The 22,171-nt window shown below is 34.8% G+C and overlaps 1 protein-coding gene across 1 annotated transcript in view; it reads left to right on the forward strand.

Moving 5' to 3' along the window:
* Window positions 1-22,171, forward strand: part of EPHA3 (EPH receptor A3) — a 362,146-nt gene that overhangs the window by 272,633 nt on the left and 67,342 nt on the right. The window contains exons 6-9 of the mRNA XM_060010492.1: window positions 9,057-9,181; window positions 12,260-12,422; window positions 19,769-19,871; window positions 20,568-20,635. Of these exons, the coding sequence (XP_059866475.1) occupies window positions 9,057-9,181; window positions 12,260-12,422; window positions 19,769-19,871; window positions 20,568-20,635 (459 nt within the window). The remainder of the gene's footprint in view (window positions 1-9,056; window positions 9,182-12,259; window positions 12,423-19,768; window positions 19,872-20,567; window positions 20,636-22,171) is intronic.

Consider the following 22,171-nt stretch of genomic DNA (forward strand, 5'->3'; position numbering starts at 1 on the left):
TCTATACTAAAATAATTTTGCCTGTACTAAATGTTGTATATCATTTGATTTTGCCCAAGATTTCATATTTAGTATTTAAACTTGGATTATTAACTTCGGTTTTGAAGTTTCTACTCTATTGTCTTTATTTTGTGGAAGCTGCTGAATGAAGACAACAAGCTTACAATCCTACATTGGTTAGGAACTTGGGATATTAAAATCCTATCAAAGCAGGGCTTCCCTGGTGGCGCAGTGGTTGAGAGTCCGCCTGCCGATGCAGGGGACACGGGTTCGTGCCCCGGTCTGGGAGGATCCCACATGCCGTGGAGCAGCTGGGCCCGTGAGCCATGGCCGCTGAGCCTGTGCGTCCGGAGCCTGTGCTCCACAACGGGAGAGGCCACGTCAGTGAGAGGCCCGCGTACCGCAAAAACAAAAAACAAAAAACAAAACAAAACAAAAAAAATCCTATCAAAGCAGATTTTCTAAATAGAATAACTAGGAAGCTTATCCAAGAAGAACTTTGAAAAATTCAGGATTAAGACATATTGCTATTCCCAAAGCCAAGTTGTATCTTCTGGAAATTGTAAGATATTTAGAAATCTTATGAAGTGAGGAATTTCTCAGACAACTTTCGGCTCTCTGGGAGGGAAGATTCTATCCTTTCCATGTATATTATCTCTGGAATGCATTTTTCTAAATTTAGGCTCAGACCTTAGAAGTGTGAAGTGTGGATTTTCAGAAATAATGTAAAGAATATTGCATAGTTTAAAATAATACATGCAGAGCTCAATGTCTACCTGTCTAGGAATTTTGAGAGAACTTTATGCTTCATGTGTAATCGATGAAGGAAAAGAATGCCCTAGATGTAATTTAATTTTAGTTGTCTCCTGTTAAAAGACAGCTAGACCCTCCAGCAGCATCACATTATCTGTGTAAATAGAGAACATTAGGCTAAACACCACACACACACACACACACACACACACACACACATACACACACACATTTAGATGAATAACCACCTGCCATTTTCATCGCCTTGTACGTGCATGAAGTCCTTGATTAGGGCTCACTGAACTCGAGACTACAGGCATGTTGAGAGTACTCATGGCTCTTCAAAGGACTTAAACAGAAGAATATTGTAGAATATCTCAGCAAATCCAAGGAGCATTATTTTTTTTCTAAAATATACTGATGCTATAAATGTATATAATGTCTCCAGGAATCTCAATATTTTATGACAGTTTTGCTGGTATGCTGCATTTTTCAAAGACAACTAGTTTTAAAAGAAATCTTTATTTGCTCTACTTTCTCTTATTTCCTACCTACAAGATTTTTTTATTTTAGACTTAACTCTTAGTGGATAATAAAACCCTTAAAAATAGCTATGTGTCACTATTAACCTCTTTCACAGTGAAGAATTATATCTAGAAACCTATGATTACCTCCCATAGATTTTCAAAGCCATATTACATATGGAGATTATAGAAAATATATATACTGTTCTCTGCCTCCTGGTCCTGGCACAGAGCTACTAAAACTCACAATTTCCTAAGTGATGAGTACAAGGAACATCTTTTGTCCTTTTGTCTTCTACCCCAGTTCCTAACACCACGCACCTGAAGCTCTTGTAATTTCTTGGGTGATAGGAGTGTCTTTTGTTCTAATGAGGTGACTCTGGGTGGGCTCCTGAATGTCTTCTGGAGGAGGACTGCTCACCAGAAAGATCAAGCCTTTATTAGAAGCCTGGAATTTTCAGCCCACCCCATTCCCTTGATAAGGGGGAAGGGCTGAAAATGGAGTTAATGACCTATCATGCCTACGTGATGAAGCTTCCATAAAAATCCAATGGTATGGGGTTAGGAGATCTTCCAGGTCAGTGAACACACCCCAACTCCACAGAGACAGAAGCTCCTGAACTTAGGAGCCTCGTAGACCTTGCCCTATGTCTCTACATCTGGCTGTTCTTCTGTATCCTTTATCATACTCTTTAATAAACTGGTAAATGTGTTTCCCTGAGTTCTGTGGCCACTCTAGCAAATTAATTGAGCCAGAGCAGAGGGTCATGGGAACCTCCAATTTGTAGCCAAGTCACACAGAAATTGTGGGTAACCTGGGAAGCTTCTCATTGTGATTAGCATCTGAGGTGAGGGGCAGTGTTATGAGATTCAGCCTTTAACGTGTGGAATATGACACTACTTGCAAGTAAATAGTGTCAAAATTCAGTTAAATTGTAGGAAACCAAATCAGAATTGATTAGTGTGGGGAAACCTACACATTTGCTGACCAGAAGTGTCAGAAGTGTGATAAGTATGGTAGTAGTGTGAGAGTAAAGGAGAGGAAGAACTAGATTTTTTTTAAACAACATATTGAAGATTGATCCGATTGTAAGAGGATATTGAATGATATTAAAAGAAGGAGAACTTAATGTTAAAGATCAATTGAAAAATGAAAAACAGCATCTCTTTTGATGAATTCATGCAATAAACATCTATGAAATGAACCCTTCTATTACTACTGTTTTCTTTCTCTTTTATTGCTCCATGCTGAGATGGGAATGAGATTATACATTTTAACTGCATTCTCCAATCTTTAAAACTACTCTGGAATATTCAAATTTTAATAATGAAAATTTTAAAGATTTTACAAATTTAGAACTAAGAAGCCTAAAATTTTGACCAGAATTTTCCCCTCTGGAGAGATCTTGCTCAAAATTTACTTTCAATGTATACGTTTTAGAATGTTTTTCTCCCAGCACTATTGATTCAGTTTAGAAAATTATTTTTCCCTTTACTATACAAAATAAACGATATAATTTTATAGAAAAAGGTATCTGTTTAACATCTTATAATTTTCATTTTTGTTTGAATTTTATTATTTTAATAATAAATCAGGAGTTAAATAGGATTATCTTTCAAAGGAACTAGTCACAAAATATATTGTACATTTTTTTGCAAAGCTAACCAAACTGAATAAATAGATTTATGTACAGTTCGTGTGATGCTAGGCACTAAAGACTCTGAGGAACTTACAATCTAATGGGAAGACACATTAGTAAGCAAATGGTGTAATTGCAACACAATGAGATGGGCTAAATAATAAGAGAATGAAAAACTATACTATATATCAGAACAGAGGAAGGAGCTGATTAACTATTGCCTAAGGGACTCAAAAAAAGCTGTATATTAGCAATGCCTTTCTAAGGATAATGAGTAGAAGAGATTTTTCCAGTGGAAAAGGGAAGAGATTGAGTGTTCCAGACAGGGAGTATATTACAAGTACAATTGTAGGCAGTGGCCTAAGGAATTGTCTTTAGAATTTTAGTTTGAAAGGTGAGCAATAAATGATAAATCTGGTATGTATGTTACAGTCTAATGAGGAATCTTAAATAATAATGTAATTAATTTCAAATTACATATCCTATTGTAGTCCAGAATTTCCCAAATGTGTGATCTTAAGAGATTTCTGACATCAAATTCTTCAAAATATAGATTGCTAGACCTTTACTTTGAAACTTATTTTTTAGTTAACAAGTTTAGGAAAACTGATTTGAAATTATGAGGTTTCGAAGGAAAAGACGGTTAATGTTTTATTTGCTTTATAAAATGATAAAAAATCAAAAATGTGTGGAAAATTGAGGGAAGTTCTGGAAAGATTGAGATGAGAGACACAGAATCCAATGCACGTGAAAGATGGCAATGGTTTGAACTGAAGCAGGGCTGAAAGAACTATAACTGGGTAGAAAGAAAATTCATCGACTTTCAGATGCTGAAGTTGATTGGCATACAGTGTTATTGGTGAGGGAGAAAATATAAAGAAGTATAACTCTGAAATTCAAACTGGTAGGCTGTAAAAATGGTGAGTCCTGGGATCAAAACAGGAAATTCCAGAGAACAAGTTGGGGAAATCAGGATAGGGGTGGTAAGATGGAGAACATTAAGCTATGAATGATTATGCTCATTCAAACTCAAGAGTGTTTCTGGACTTTATAGAAATGTCCACTTCTGAAAAAAACTAAGGAAATGTTCTTAAGTGGGCATTGTAATGAATGGTACAAAATAATAAGAGAGGCATGCTTTTAAAGGCATGCCTGATTCAAAGGAAAAATCTTTCAACCATTTACTCGATGATATTTTCCCATGGAGATAATTTTTAAAAGCTTTGGCTCCCTTAGAAAAAGACATACTGAGCCTTTTTTTCTTATTACTTTAACTTGTCCAATCTCTAAACCACAGAGACACCTTAGAGGTTCATTAGAAATTCCCAGACCCAGAAAGAGAAAAGTCCCAATAAAAACAAACGAACCAAACCAGATCCTTAGAGTTGAATTTTGAAGTTTTGACTTCCTGATTCTAAGGATGGGTCATATTTTAGTTACAGAATAAGGGTAAATGCCTCTTAAAAACACCATAGTTAAAATAATAAATCCTTTCCACGTCTGACAGTAGATTTGGATGCACAAGTATTGTGTGATTCAAATACAAATTGTGAGCTACACAAACCCCATCTCTAACCAGATCTCTTTACATAGAAACCTTTCTTAGCCTGACATCTTTGCTTGCCCATTGTAATTTGCTTTTCTATTATTACATTAGATGCAATCAAGGGCTCAGGCTAGGCGGACATTGAGAGAAAATCTTACTCTTCCTCTGTAAATAAATAACTGGGGTTCAATTATGAATTATTAAGGGTTATACTTCTCTGTCTATCTTCTGGACTAGTCATGCATGTCTCTGATTCAAGAAACTGCCACTACAGTGGCCTGGAAATAGGGAAGAAAATACTCAGGGAATAATTCAACCCTTGGTTCCCAGAAAGGTATGTCTCCTTAGAACAGCAATTGAAAAGCATTTTGATACCAGCTTTCACAAAACACATATTACTAGATAACATGGGGTGAAATATCTGTCGAGTCCTATGTCGTGACCTAAGAAAAATTTTAAAGAATGAATTGAGAGAGCCATGAGCAAGTTCACTGTGACACCGCAAGTTAAGAAATTTGTCAGTATTCAGAGTGTTCCGAATTTTTCAGTGGTGTGGAGAAAGTTCAGAAAAACTTCATGGAGGGTGATTAACTGTATGATTTATGGGCTTCTTCTTCCCTCCCAACCTTCACTGTTTTTCTCTTATATTTGTATTCTTTTAAGAAACATTTTAGTTAAAAATAAAAATTTCACTTTACAAGTATATCATATCTCCTTTCTTTATTTTCCAAAGAGCACGTATATCCAATTATACTCAGAATAGCAAAAGCTAAGGATCAAATATTTGCTCCCTCTCAAATACCAACACAACAAAAATGTATGTTACACACCCAGACATTACTTTAGAGTTATTAACTTCCTAAAAATTATTATCTTCCTACTGTTTTAATTTTTATTCTTTTTTTTTCTTCCCCTACAAAACTATTCATTCACTAAACTGTGTAAATTCCTGGACCCGTTTCATAGCAACCTACTTAGTCATCAACTTCATCAACTTCTTCCTGTTAATAAGAGAATCATTGTAATAATATATCATTTGAGGTATATAAAAGTCACCAGCATAAATCTCTTAATCCTGGGCTGTTGTAGTGTTCATCAGTAATTGCTATTTTAGCTTATACACCAGCATTTCACCAGGGAAAACCTATGCTTCCTCTGCCTCAGTAACTTTTCACTCTCCATCCAAGCATTTCTCTAATTTTAGGATTTTTTTTTCATTCTGTACAACTATTACCCACCACTCCTTCAAATCACAAATTTAGAAAAAACAGATCAATGAGAATAAAATAAATCAAATGTAAGATATACATTGCATCATTGATATAAATTGTATCACATTCTTTTATACAGAAAAATAAGAATGTCTATGAATTTTGAAAATTACTTTGAACACATCACTCTTAGATACCTAAAAACGAACCAAAAAAAAAAAAATCACTGTTTCTCATCAATGTTACAAATTGTATTACAACACATGAGCAAGTATGGATAAATTATACTTCAAGACATGAATTAAGAAGTGTTCTAGAAAACATTTTAGAAAGCGTGGATACTGTGGAGTGCCCATGGAATTTTTCTCTTGCTACATGTGTTTTCTTATGTCTTAAAATTATTTATTAGGGGAGAGAAAAACAATTTCTGTTAATTATTTATTAATATTAAAATATTGATGATCATTACCTAAATGTAACAGGATTTCAGCTGGTGTACTGGGTTGAAACTGCTGAAATGCAGCCAGTACAAGAGGTGTGTATTAAAAGAGCAGAACAAATGACTTAACAGGGGCCTAAAAGCAGCAATCCGAAAAGGTTCATTTAACTTAGAGGTGGCACAAGCGTCGAGCAATTGCCTCTACTTAAGTAAGTGTGGAACTACAAAAGGCTATTTATTACAGTCCAACAGGGCACTGCAGCTTGCTCAAAGACCTTTGAAGAATTTCAACAGTTATAAAGTCTTGCCCAGTGCAGAAGCAATAAAATTTAAGCAGATCCCCAAAAGAGCCTGGAAAGCTTTCATTAAAAAGTTAATACAATCTTCTTCACAACTGTTCTTGGAAATGAATTATTTTCTCTCTCCTCTTTTCTGAGGAGAGATGCTATACCTGTTCATTTTCAAACCTTCTTTGAAAATGTATTTTAACTGTTAAGAAAAAGAAACCAGGTTCACGGTGGTATGAAACGAAGTAGGGAGGGTCTCCATGGGTTTACTAGGAAAGAGTTCCAACATTCAGCTTCTTTGAAATGCTCTGTAAGCACACATTAGAAGTTATTCTATTAATGCATTTACTTCAGGAGGAAAGTTGGTGGAATTTCTCCATTATTTTTGTACAAAAAGCAAAATTTGGTTCCAAGGACATGGGGGCTGAAATTATTCTATTAACGATTAAATAATAAATTGATTTTTCTAAGTATTAGAGTAAGTAAAAAGAATTAATTCTTAAAAATTTAATGTACCTGTTATTTATTTCTAACTCAGTGACGTGTTTATAAACTTCAAATATGTTTATAAAATTTCAACTAAATATAACCAAAATAACTTATCCTTTGCTTAGAATCAGTTTCAGAGCAGCAAACTGCCTCGGGGTGAGAGCTGGGGGTGTTGTGAAGCCAGTTTGAGAAAGACAACAATAATATTGAATAGACAGAAAGTGAACATAAAAGGTAAATGACATCAAGTTACATGAAAGAATGTTAATTGTTAATGGGAGCAAGATGTGAATAAGAAAATGATTTTACTTTTCTATCAGAAAAGCAACACCTACATTTTTCTTTGGAAAAAGATTAAGTAATCATCCCCTGGCCATTAAAGTTATGAGGCTTTAATTACAAAAGTTTATAAGAAGATCTTACAAATAATAGAAATAGGTGGATGGAAAATGTACTGCAATAGATCTTTCGTTTAGGTTTACACTTTCTAAAAAAGTGTCACAAGGCAAGTTTAATGAAAGCTCTATTTTTAAGTGAAGAATAAAAATGAAAGGCATTTATAGACAGGAACAATTTAGGTGAGAGGTTGGATGCAAAAGTTGTCAAGTAATAATCATAGAAACATCAAATCAACATATAGGGAACTTTATTGCTAGCTGTTGTAGGGAATACAAATATACTGGGTTCTAATAGTCCTTGATTTGAGAAAAATCTATTAAAAAATATGTCCTTTAGCAATGAAAACAATTCAGCAGTTGATGTGCCTGAGAATTCTACATTTTTGTTTGTTTCATGTTTGTAATTTATTTTGCTGCATTGCATTACGGCAGAATGCCACCGAGCCCCACAGTGAGGTATTTTGGTTGGCCATTGTAGCAAGATTGAGATTTGAAACCAAGGGTAGGACTTCCCTGGTGGCACAGTGGTTAAGAATCTGTCTGCCAATGCAGGGGACACGGGTTCAATCCCTGGTCCAGGAAGATCCCACATGCCGCGGAGCAACTAAGCCCGTGCACCATAGCTACAAAGCGTGTACTCTACAGCCCGCAAGCCACAGCTACTGAGCCCACATGCCACTACTACTGAAGCCCGTGCGCCTAGAGCCTGTGCTCTGCAACAAGAGAAGCCACTGCAATGAGAAGCCCACACACCACAATGAAGAGTAGCCCCCGCTCACCACAACTAGGGAAAGCCCATGCGCAGCAACAAAGACCCAATACAGCCAAAAATAAATAAATAAATTTATTAAAAAAAAAAAAAAAGAAACCAAAGGTACTTTGATGGATAGTATGCATTTTTCTTTTTAATGGAAGGATTTGAAGTATATCTCTTAAAACATATTTAATCTTCCATTAAAAAAAATGGTGACCCTATGATATCTGATCCAAACAGTTTTTTATTCATATTCTATACTTTTGATAATGCATAGAAAAACACAACAAATATAGAGTCATCACCCAATAAGATGTCTCAAAATGTATCTATAGAGTTGTGACACAAAGAGTACTCATTTCCTCAGTACTTCTTACTAAATATATATTTTTTTAAGAAATGAAAATGTAAAAGCAGAGATTGTTTCTTCCTGATATATATTTTTATTCATGAGAGATTTTTGTCAGAAGTCAAGATCTATTGTAATATGCCCTAAATCCTACCTATTTTACAATACACTGAATATTATTATTACCTATGGATACCATGGGACTCCTTGTGCGTAATGGATTCCAGTCTTCTTACAGAGTTGCATGTGAAAATGTTACCAATGAGCTGAAGAATCTGGCATTCATAACTTTGCAACGTTATAACAAATAGGTAGTCCTGATGTTTTGTTCTTTTTTTAATATATCAAATATATTTCATGGCTTACATTATAGTAGCAGATTGAAAACATATGCTCACTTGCCACTAGTCCACCAGCAGCTGAAAATCTCAGCTCATTTTCCATAGGCCTGTAGGTACCAGGGCTATAATCCAGCTTCTGAGGCTTGATATGAGGCCAGATTAATACTCAAGAGCCTTTGAAATGGAAATAGTCCTTCTTGCCAAAGATTAGAACGACAATAGACTCCATTTGCTTGTTCCCTTGCCTCTCTGCTCTTCTTTACTGCCCTTCCCAATCCGATTAATTTTCCTCATCCCATCATCCCCTCCCATCCTCTCTTTACAGCTCCATCACCTGTCATGACGATTAAGAAAGATCGGACATCCAGAAACAGCATTTCTTTATCCTGGCAAGAACCTGAACATCCTAATGGGATCATATTGGACTATGAGGTCAAATACTATGAAAAGGTGGGGAGATAATGTTAAAGGGTTGAGTTGTGTAGGGAAAGAGGTTACCTAATCATGAGTGTGCTCTTTCAGAGAAACCAATGACACTGCTAGCAAGTGAAAGAGCTCTGTTTAGAATTCTGGTCGTGTGATACCTTTGATTTATAGGTAGAAGAAGGTTTAGAAATCATTGTGTCAAATATCCTCCATTCTATAACAATAAGCCATAGCAAAAGATGTCACTATCAAGCGTTAAGTCATCTAGTTATGGTATTAGAGATGACATTTGTGTCCTTCCACACTGAGACCCCTGTTCTACCAACTATTATATAGCGATTCCTTAATCTATTGATGAATTATTCCTGAGTTCATTGCCTTAAGCATCATTTCCTGACCTTCACATTCACATGAATTTCCTTCAATACAGATAGGAACATTGAATTAATAACGAAACGATTGTGTTATTGAACTGACGATGGAAAGCTTTCTTGACTTTGTACAAGGAAAGGTAGATGAGAGTGGGTAGATAAGTTTACCTCACATCATAAAATTGTGGTTCAGTAATGCAATTATAAAAAATAGGTACACGATTATTTATAAGTAGAATTTAAGGCATAGTATTTCATCACTCTAAGTACCACTTATTTCTCCCTGGTTATAAATTATGGCTAGGTTTGAAAGCAAGATGTATTCAAATCTTATCATTAGAGCTGGGTGGTTTTATAGCTACCAATATGAACATGACATATTTGTGTACCTGCTGCAGTTTACAAAGTATTTTAAAATGAAATAAAAACAAATTGAGTTGATATAGTTTATATTTACAGACTACTTCTGCATACATTATTTTGAGCTGTCTGATAATCTGATGAAAGTGGGCAAATAGGTTCTTTTACAAATAAGAAAACTGAGAGTTGATGGCATTATCTATTATTTCTCACAGCCTCACTGCTAATAAACATTAGATCTTTGTTTTGAATTCTGGCAGCCATGACTCCTCATGTAGTATGTTTTCCCCTGTATTGCATACCTTCCTCTACATGAAAATGGATTATTTTAGAGATATGAGAATTAGTGGTATGGTCAGTTGTCCAAAATAAAAACAATGTATAAACATTCCTTTGCACTATGTAGTTATTCTGTTTATTGAAGTTAATGTATTTCACAATGTGATCCCATTTTTTTTCATACTGCCCCCTACAGGGAAAAAGGTATGTCTCTTTCACTGAAAGAAAGTGAGACCTTATAAACCTCACTGTGCCAAAATCATAGTATAAATAAGTTATCTCCTGGCTTTCAGTGATCCACTGTGGTACTGTCAAGTATTCACTTGAGCATGATCTTCTCTTTTTAAAAGTGTGACAAGATAGACTGGGCAAATATAAGAATCCATGTTTTATGGATGATACAACAAAATAAAAAGACAATTAATGATGCACCTTAGTTCAGATTGGGTAGTAGAGCCAGGGAACACCCAACTTGTAGATCTATGAAGCTGATTCAAAAATACTATGAAACTACCTTCATATCTTTTACAAACATAAAGCATTTTCTGAACTCATTTCAAACTCCACTAACAAAGCACAATATACATCCATATTTTAAAACAATATTAATTAGTGCAGGAAAAGAATGACTGAACCTATTATTCTCTAAGCATTTTAAATTTGATGCATATTTATGTGTAATATTACTTTTAATATACTTTATATAAACATTTTTTATAGCATACATTCATAAATTTTAAAATTATTTCCGAATATATATATAATGCTTAGAAATATTTTGAGCATTTTGCTAGAATTTAAGCTCTACAAAGTCTAGCTTTCTTGACTGTTTAGTTCACTAATGATGATGAACAGAGCCATGTTCTGGGTATATGATTAATAATTATTTTTAACACATGAAATAATGATTTCCACAAAATAAATATATTCAGCCCTCTTCATTATTTATATACTAACTCAAATGCTATCTGATACATAACCAGCATTTTTAACTAAAAAGTATCCATAACACACTACATTTTTTCTGTAATATTCTATTTAGTTTTGGTTGAGGATATGCATTGTTCTATATCACCCACTCTAGGTCCCACACCAGGTACAGGGATATTCCACCATTACTTGAAATTAGGTGACCCATAAAGTGCTCATATACTAACGTATGTTAAAGGAAAAACACAATTCCTGGAAGTCCATTTTGGTAAACAAGGCTTGACATAAAAAGTCTTTACAATTAACGTGCAGTGTGAATCTCCTAAAGTACAATGTAAATCCTTTTGGGAAATATTTCTAGACTTTTATCTGAAGATTTTAGTCTCTACAAACCATAGTGACTTAGATTAAACACAGTGCAAATATAGCTGATACTAAGAAAGTTATTAATGTAGAGTTTATACATAAAACCTGGACCTTTTTAAGTTTAATATTTTACAGTTAATGGAAATATTTTCTGAGAATCAGTAGGACATTCCTGTTAAGTTTAATTCAAGGGGGTATTTTTGTCTTTGTAAGTTTATTCTTGGAATTAGACTGAAGCTTTCATTCAGCCTCAGCTTTGAAGAGAACTTATTTTCATCCACATATTCAGTAATTGGTAAAAATGAAAACTAAATTTTCCTGCATTATGTGCAGGGAACAAATTATTTTATCCAAGTTGGGAAATTTTGTAAATATTTTTTTTGCTTAAAAATGCCTCTATTAGGGCTTCCCTAGTGGCGCAGTGGTTGAGAGTCCGCCTGCCGATGCAGGGGACACGGGTTCGTGCCCCGGTCCGGGAGGATCCCACATGCTGCGGAGCGGCTGGGCCCGTGAGTCATGGCCGCTGAGCCTGCGCGTCCGGAGCCTGTGCTCCGCAATGGGAGAGGCCACAGCAGTGAGAGGCCCATGTACCGCAAAAAAAAAAAAAAAAAAAAAAAAAAAAAAAAAAAAAAAAAAGCCTCTATTACATTCAGAAAGTTAAATGATTGTCACCTCTTTTAGCTGTCCTATGAGCTGTGTTAAAAATTTGAAAGAATTGGTTTTGAGTGGTTCACCTTTTTACCATTTGACAGCATTAGGAAGATTCGATTTTAACATGATGTTTCTTACCTCAAAGCAGGAACAAGAGACAAGTTATACAATTCTCAGGGCAAGAGGCACAAATGTTACCATCAGTAGCCTCAAGCCTGATACTACGTATGTATTCCAAATCCGAGCCCGGACCGCAGCTGGATTTGGGACCAACAGTCGCAAGTTTGAGTTCGAAACTAGCCCAGACTGTACGTATTTTTTCAATATAGTGTATGGGGGAAAGGGCTGTTGCAAGGGTGTCTGATAATTCATTCTCACTCTAAGTTTTAGCTAAATGTGATACACTGAAAGTATATTGCTTGGGGGACATTTAACAATTTTGCATAGCATTGGGTCTGTTTACTTATGTTTGTGTAAATGTACATCTGTGTGTGTGTGTGTGTGTGTGTGTGTGTGTGTGTGTTTCTCTTTTACAAATCGAACATATTCTAATGCCTGGAATGCTTCTGATCTTCTATTGGCCATAAATTCCTTTGAGGGTCATTATTTAATATGGTAACATTTTAACTTCTAGTACCTGTTAATTCAGGTATTTCAGGTTCATTGTATGGTTCAATGAACTACAAAAAAAGAAATGTGATGATCCATGAGGAACTTAATATTGTTTTAATCCTTAACACATTTAATCTTGTATTACTTGGAGGTTAAGGATTTTCTAAACCTGATTCATCACCTCATTCACATTCACAAGTAATTTTGTTGGTCCTGTGTGTCTGACACTAAATTTATCTAAAATTAGCAAACATTTTCCCAGTAACATTCTGATTTTCTTTAAATGCATTCACTTCATATTAGAAAACCCCTCTGCTAAAATATAAGTTTCAAAAGGGAAAATCATGGCTATGATATTAATATAAAGTGAACACAAATTAAAGATTTTATTTAACTTATTAATTAATGAAGAGACTAGTAAGAGAGTAAACTGATTTAAAGAGAAATTTGAAGAACAGATACATATACACATATACATACATATTTGTATATGTTGTGTCTGTTTGTGTGTATGAGTGTGTAGACAATCAGGAGTACTTAAACAAATTGGTTAATCTGTCCAAAACTGGTTAATATACTATAAGGCAATAACTATAATGATTGGGCTCATCTTTTCGAATGCACATAAAACAGTCATATCTCTAGTGAATATATCATTCTAGTTGTAATGAGAAAAATCACATATATAACTATTCATTGTCTACAACTAACTTCATAGTTGCAAAACAGGCCAGGAAGACAATCAAAGATGAACACGCTTTAGAAACAGATTATCCAGGGAGAGTCTGACAATGCCTAGCATTCTACCGAAAGGACACACAGTAATCTCTTTTGACAGTTCCAATTTGCCATTTCTCCCTGGCATCTATATTTCCTATTTTCTAAATATTTTATTCATGGTATAAAATCACATTGTTATTGGTATGGTAATATTTTATGCCCAAATTTCATCCCTCATAGAAACATTCAAGATTAACAAAAATTATAAAAGTTGTTTAAGTTAATATGGTAAAGTAAATATTTTATGGCACACTTTTTGTCAAACAATTAGAAATGCTGTTTACAATAACAAGCTCTACCTTCTACAGGGTGTAAGAATCTAGTGTTAGAAATTATTATCTCACAGCTGAAGCATGACAATTCTTCTACTCAAAGGAGAGCTGCCATCCTCAAAAACATAAATCTACACACTTGGCCCTCCAGATCCACAGGTTCCACATCCATAGATCCAACCAACCTTGGATCAAAAATATACAAAACTATATCTAATATCCTGTGATAACCCATAATGGAAAAGAATATGACAGAATTTGAAAAATAATCTATATATGTATAACTGAGTCACTTTGCTGTACAGCAGAAATTAATACATTGTAAATCAAGTATACTTCAATAAAATTTAATGTATATTATATAGATATAATATATACAAAAAAATTCCAGAAAGCACAGCTTTAGTTTGTGGCAATCCAGCAACTATTTACATAGCATTAAGTTGTATTAGGTGTTGTAAGTAATCTAGAGATGGTTTAAATTATAGGGCAGGATGTGCTTAGGTTATATGCAAATACTACACCACTTTATGTAAGGGACTTGAGCATCCTCAGATTTTGATATCTGTAGGGGGTCCTAGAACCATTCCCCCTTGGATATCGAAGGGGATTCAAGTCTCAGATGTGGAGACTGTACTTCAAGACCTCTCCTAATCCTCCTGTGATGGAATGAATATGGAGAAATCACTCTTTGAGGACATTAGAAACAAAATGCTGCAAAATACCATGGAAATCCATGTGAACAAGGTTTAAAACAAATTAAAAATTTTAGATGACACAATAACAAAATATAATTGCAATTTAACATTTGTAATTCTAACTCTTTTTGTAAACTTTAAGTGGAGCAAAGAAAGTTCTTTGTTTTGAAATGATTATAGATTGAATTTTTTCAAACTTTTAAATAGTTATTGGAATTAACAACAAAACCTAGATTTGCTGTAGCAAGAGAGATCACAAATCACAGAGATATAAAAATCAAATGTTTATTATGTCATGTGGTAGAAATTAGGCATATTGGGGGGCAAGAGGGGCAGAACACCATTAGATAAATATGTATTATATTGATGCATATTTTGGAATATCAGTCTAACCTCTCTTGTTCTTAATTAGCACTTAACCCTATCTGATAAATAAATTTGCAACAACAACAACAAATTCTAAAATTTTAATGTGATTCCAGATTTACCACAGATATAGTTGTGGTAGTGTTATGCATGATCATCTAATGAGACTTCAGTGTCTGAGGTTTAAGAAATAGCCCATTTGAAAACTTCAGGGTCTTAGGACTTTTTCAAATAAGTTTTATATTTGCTGTATTTCCATTGATTGATAGAGCAGATGAAAAAAGCATAGAGAGAAAGGGAACTTTTTTAATATCCCTCCTCTCCTTTTATAAAAATCTTTGAGTTGCACAGTTTGATTTTTTTTTTTAAATCAGTTTACTCTTACTGCTTTACCATAGAATTCTTCCAGACTTTAAATATAAGTAAATATAGGTTTAAAAATTACCTTTTGTCTTAAGGGGAAAAAAGACAAAAATCAAAACTCTCCGTTTTTATAAATCAAAATGATATATTCATAAAAACTCTAAGGATTTAAGAGTCTTATTTGTTATAGATTGATATTTAAAAGATATAAAAAAAGGCTCATGTTTGGATTTCTTTAATGGTTTGCTGCTTATTCTAGTTTTTATTATTTTTTAATTATAAAGTTTTATTCATAACACATATAAATGTTTCTTAGTAGAAAATAGTGTATTTCTACCTGGAATTTAATTAGTATTTTTTTATCTTGTTTACAGTAACAATATAGAGGCATAGTGGGTTATATATTTTCCTAAATGCTTGAAAGTTTCTTACTATTTATGTGTCAGTGCTTTACATTTATTATCATCACTTTACAGAAGAGGAAACTGAGGCATAGGGAGGTTAAGTAAGATTTCTAAAGTTATACAATTGGTAAATGATCGATCTGATTTTAGAACCCATGTATTTTTGTGACAGTATGAAAAGCATTTGCGTAAACATTTCATTTGATCCTGTTCTATAAGCTATTAAGATGCTATGATTTCCTTTTAGCCATGGTCTAGGACACAGAGTTTTATGTTTTTTCTGAGATTGCAGAACTAGTAAGTGGAGTCAGTGAGCCTCCAGATTTTGGAGTACTGATCCAGTGCTGCTATTGCATATTAATAAAAAAAAAAAGGTCATGCTAAAAGTCCCACAGAAAGCATAGAGTGTATATGAGTAAAAGGACCTTCCTAGAACAAAGGTGACATCCACCAAAGCAAGAAGTCCCAGACTTTAAGACTTAAACAGTGTGACATGTTTGGGAAAACAGGCAGTCCATCTGTCTGGAAAGCCTCAGTGGGCAGAAACTGAATCCAGGGTGTGTGCTTTGTGCCTGAGAAAGGCAGGCACAATGTAGGAGTTAGAGAAAGAACCCTAAAGGGAGCTGCCATGTATTGGGATGACCTCGACAAGCTGCTTCAACTTTCACTGCCTCAGCTTCCCTGTCTGTAAATTGGGAAAGATCATCGTGCATGACTCAATAGGGTTTTTATGTTGATTAAATTAATTGTTGTTTGTAAAGTGCTTAAAATATTACCTGGTATAATAGTATAGTAAGCACTCGGGGTGTGTGTGTATGTCTGTGTGTCTGTGTGTGTGTGTGTTTGTTTTGTGTTTAAATAAATCGTACATAATTTGAACATCCAAGGAATTTCCAGAGCAAAAGTATGTGGGATAAAGCTGAGATCTGGAAATGGAGGATTCTACTGGATATTACTATTCAAGAAGATTAGCTCAGGGACAATTTAGTCAGCACTCCTAAATGTTTCATACTGCCTTTTTGTTGTTTTTAATGAATGGGTATGCAGCAACTTTAATCTCTTGGACCCTATTTTTAGGGGACATTAAGAAAGGCTGACAAAGGTAGAATAGAATCATTATATAGAGAACTTTATATACCAAGATTAGATATTCATATGTAATTTTGTGGGATATGGAGTACTTTTGCCAATTCTTTACCGGGAAAATGAAATAATAAAAATATATAACATTTATTAAACCCTTATTGCATGTTTAGCACTGTTCTAGGTGTTTAACTTGTATTAACTCCTTTAATCCTCACAACAATCATATTATTATGTCACACAGCAGATTGGTACAAAGCCAGTCATTCTGGTTCACGAGAACGAGCTCCTTGCCAGTCTGCTTTAGGCAGAGTGGACAGCATGTGTAGGATGGACAAAAATGGGAAGAGACTAGAGCCAGGGGGAGCAGTGTGCTTGTGGGAAAACATATTCAAACTGAATTCCTGACATAATAGGTATCAGTTTTTGCCAGTATGCCACATAAAATTATTAGACAACTGTATAACACACAATTTAATCAATACTATTCATTCAAATGTTTGCCAATTCAGTAACCAAAAATGATCTGATTTGGTTATGTGCTTTTAGATAGTCTCTGGGATTCATAGATATCTAGAGCTAGAGGAAATTGTAGAGAGGTCTAGTTTAATCCTGTCTTTGACAAGAAAAGAAATAGAGAATTCTTCTTTTTTCTATCATGTTTCCTCTACCAGTTTCACTGACATTTATTTTACAAACTGGCTAAAATTTACCAGCGAATTCAGAACTTGCTGCTCTTTATAAGTTGCTACACTATGCAAAGTGAAAAGCATGAGATAAAGTGATTATTATATGTTCATGGAGCATTGTTGAATTACAAGGTTAAGTTATTTACAAATGATTCACAGATCTATAGCCAGTGGAGAGGAATGTATCAGTCCATGTCTTCTGTGAAGCAGATATTAAGGTGGAATTGTGTGAACTTCAGGGAGTGTGGGGATACAGATAAAAGGTAAAAGGGGAGGAAGAGAAATGGCCAAGCAGAGCCTGAGACTGAGATGTAGGTCAGCCATGTATGAAGACAGAGAGAAGGCAGAGGGTTAAGGAGGGGGACTCTCAGAGAGCAATGCAGCTGTGAGGGTCTCACCAAACCAACGGGGAGCCTCAGCATGAAGATTGCCCTTACAGGACCGCTGCATTGGGCAGAAATGGCCTGGCTGCAGTCCCCTTGCCATGTTTTGTCATTGAGGAGAGCGTGGCTGCAGTGGATCCTGAAGGTGCAGCAGCTGCGAGCTGTCTGCCCACTGCAGGCTTGGCAGTAGGGAGATCCTAACAGGCACTCCCACGACTGCCACGTGGCGTAAACAATAGTTTTCTGATAGTAAAGAATAAAGTGCTTGCAACAGTTTATATTATGAGTATACCATCCTGCCACACTCTGAGTTCTTTTTTTCAGATGCTTAGAAAACTTTTAACAGCCTATCTGCCATGTTTCTTTATTTACATCATTTATTCCCTAAACTGCATTATCTTAGAGAAAAACTTCCAACCTTAGATTTTTCATCAGGTTCAAGATGTGATATTGGCTTCTGAAGAGCTGATAGTATAACTAAACCTTCTCTTCTGAGCTTTTCTTTTGATACAGCACTGATTCATTTGTTTAATTAGCATTTACTACAAAAACTATAAATATTAAAGTATGAGTGCATGAGAGGGAATGTTCCAGGAACTGAGTATATTTTAGAGAGTGTAGAGATTAGAATGCTTATGGATTTTGTTAGCAGGTGAGCCTGGGGATTTAGGCAGAGAACAGATCCTAAATGGTTTTACATGCATTTTATCCAGAAAGTGATGGAGAGCCCTGCATGAGAATGACATAATCAAACTCATGGCTTAGAAGGAATACTCTGGTGGCCAGGTAGAAGATAGGAAAGGCCTGCAAGTAGAGATCCATTGGGAATTTCTTACTGTAATCCAGGAGAGAAGTGAAGACAGAAACTAAAATATTTAAAAGAGTTTGGTGATTAATTGGGTATAGAAAAATCAGGAGAGGGAGAGGACAAGGTGACTTTATATTTATGGTCTACATCTTTGCTACTCAAAAGGTTGTAGTCTGCAATCGGCAGCATCAGCATCACTGGGGGCTCATAAGATATGCACAGTCTCAGTCCCCACTCCAGACTGACTGAATCAGAAACTGCTTTTTCCAAAAGGTCCTCAAATGATTTATGTGAACATTAAAGTTAGAGAATCATTGGTTTAGGTCAAGGGTCAGTAAACATTTTCTGTAAGGGGCTAGAGAATAAATATTTTAGGCTTTGTGTACATACATTCTCTGTTGCTCCTACCTAACTTGGCTAATTGTAGCATAAAAGCAGCCATAGACAATGTACAAATAAATGAATGTGGCTGTGTTCCAATGTAATTTTATTTATAGACACAAAAATTTAAATTTTATATAATTTTCATATATCACAGAATCTTCTTTTGACTTTTTGCAACCATTAAAAAAATGTAAATTTTTCTAAGCCTCTGAGCTATACAAAAACTGATGGCAGGCCAGATTTGGCTCCTGGACAATTTTTGCCAATACCTCATGTTGGTGAGTGAATGAATGATGGGCCATCTACAAAGGTAGGAAATACAGGGACAGGAACAATTTGTTGGTAACATGTGTTGAGGTACATAGGACAGGTATGATACCACCTTTTAAATAAATACAGATACTGGAGACTAAACAAGCTAATGAGAACGCTTTTATAGTTTCGTTCTGGGAAATCTTACCTATTCTCTATATTTCTCTGATAATTATTGTTTATTTGATGAGTTTCTTGCCAATGAGTATAGAGAAAACCAGTCCAGCATATTTTATGCAGTAGATGCCCAAATAGTTTTGATTGATGTCAGTGAAAGCAGAGTATTTAATCTTATTAATCAGAAATTTCAAGTAAAATTATACAAAATGTCTATTTTTTACACTCAGTGAAGAATTCTTTTTACATTGTATCAGACAACAAACCATATTTTAGGTAAAAGCAAAATAAATAGGACTTAATTTATCAACATTTTCACGTAGATGTTAGTTATGATGTGTTAATGCCTGGTCGTTTCTTATTTTTGCTCTCCAACCTCACAGCTTTCTCCATTTCCGGGGAAAATAGCCAAGTGGTAATGATTGCCATTTCAGCGGCAGTAGCAATTATTCTCCTCGCAGTCGTCACCTACATTTTGATTGGGAGGTGAGTTCACAGTCTGTTTTATGACTTACTTTCATTATTGCATTGCTTGCTCCCCTCAATTGCCACTAAAATCTGAAAAGTGTGGTCAATAAAATATTTTAACAATAAGAATGTCTCCACTTGTATTGTAGATATTTCTTTTTTTTCCTCCCTTTCTTTTGATTCTCCATCTTTAGTTTTGAGTTTCTTTTTTTCATTAAATTCTTGCCCCAGTCTCCAACACCCACCACTTCTTTTGACCTCACTCTTGGTTTTTACTTTCTTTTTTCAATTATCCCTTCTCTCATCAAATACACCCCAGATTTCCCTTACACTTTCTCACCCAGAACACTGGTAACACTGCACAGCACTAATCACTAACAATGGAAACTTTACCCTTCATTCATTCTAACAGCAGTCGTTTTTTAAAAAAAATACTATAAACACTTTCTAGGGCCATTATAAAAACTGAACTGAAGGGGTCTGCACAGTGGGGTAGCATCTCTCCATATCTCCTCATTAGGCAGCTCTCCAGGGTCCCCAGAGAAAGAGGCTTTCTCTAGAGGATTTAGAAAATATGAAGTCATTAAACTTTCACTAAAGCATTTAATTGTTTGTGCAAAATGCTTTATTTTTTGTGCTTTGCACATTCTGAACATACATAATTGTTTTAAGTATATTTTCTTTCTGTGTTCTCTTCCTTTGATTTACCTCTAGGTTCTGTGGCTATAACAAGTCAAAACATGGTGCGGATGAAAAAAGACTTCATTTTGGGAATGGACATTGTAAGTTTCTAAACTATTTGCTGCCGTTTTGGCTTTACCAATTTCAGCTTTAGCAGTTGTTGATTTGTAATTGGATAACTTCCCCCCTGACAAAGAGAATTCAAAAGTAGTTTTATGGGAAAATCGAGCAAGTCAAATTTATTTTAAACAGAGAAGGGAATCCACGGCTCTGCATTAAGTAATTTTTACATGGCTGCATTTCAGCATACTTAAGCTAACGTGAAGGGTAACTGGTGGTTTATATTCAAATAATGCACATGATGGGAAGTAGATACTATAGTCGGCTCCGCGTGGCTGAAAGGCAAAGCATATCTTCAATTTCCTTATTACTAACTATTTGCTAAAATCTAAATAGGAGCCTTTTCCCTTTCCTAACTGCCAAGTAAATATAAACAACCTCTGTTTATGTGAAACGGCTTATTCCACTTTGTCAACCAACCAGGGGAGAGCCTTTAGAATAAACTGTTTATTTTGGAGGTACATGATATCCAACTGGTAGGAATGTCAGGGCTTTTGCCCCTTATTTTAATACCAATTAATTTAGTCTCTTTTTAATATTTCTCTGAAAGAAATACTCTTTTAAGAAACCAAGTGTTTATATCTAATAAAAAGACTCATTTTTTTTTCTTCTGGTGAAACAAATCATTCCAGGTGTTTTGCTTTTCCAAACTATGGCTGGTTATTGTGGCAATTACTAATCATCAGCCTTAAAGGGAGTAGCATGTTCTCATGGAAATTAGTACAGAGACCATACTCATGCCTATATGCTCTCAAATAATCTCAATGTAATTAATATAGTCTTGTAAGCATTAGTTTCTTTGGCTTTCACTTTGCTTTCTGAAAATAACTTTCAGTTCAACATACTTTGTATCAGTAATTGGCTTTCCATCTAAAAGTTGTAGCTTGACAGTAAAAACTTGATGACCTGTTGCTACCATGTAGGAGGAATATAGTAGATTGAAAAAAAAAAAAGTTTTCCAAAATGTAAATTGAAGTAGGATGGACAGAATGGCAGAGGTTGCAGAGAGCACTGTTTGTTTCGTCCATCTCATTGAAGTCATTGTAGAATAATTCACAAAAAAGCCCAAGTGTCACCTTCCTAATATCAATATCTCATTCCAGATTAGTTAGGTTACCAACTCAAAAGTCTTAAAAGAGTGCATGAACAAATCACAGGATATTTATCTAGCTTTTTCTTCACAATCCCACAAAACACTGAGTCACATTCACCATGCATAAATTAGTCAGAGTAGTTGCATTCCTGTGGATTAAGTTGTTCTTAATCTGAGTTGGACAATCGATATAAATATTGTCTTTAGGGCAAGACCATATTGATTTGGTTCTTTATACAGGAATTATACACCTCATGAACTTGCAGCACTGATAAATTTCTGTGTGCCAATTGTAAGCAGGTTTCTCTATCACTTCAATCTGCTTTAGCTGTTGCTTTTTATGGTGGAGTTTGTTGAAACTTTAATTTTCTTCAAATGCATAATATCCTTATGATAGCCAAACAAAAAAGAAATGTGTTTTATC

This window comes from Delphinus delphis, chromosome 4, assembly GCF_949987515.2.
Source record: "Delphinus delphis chromosome 4, mDelDel1.2, whole genome shotgun sequence".
Lineage (NCBI taxonomy): Eukaryota > Metazoa > Chordata > Mammalia > Artiodactyla > Delphinidae > Delphinus > Delphinus delphis.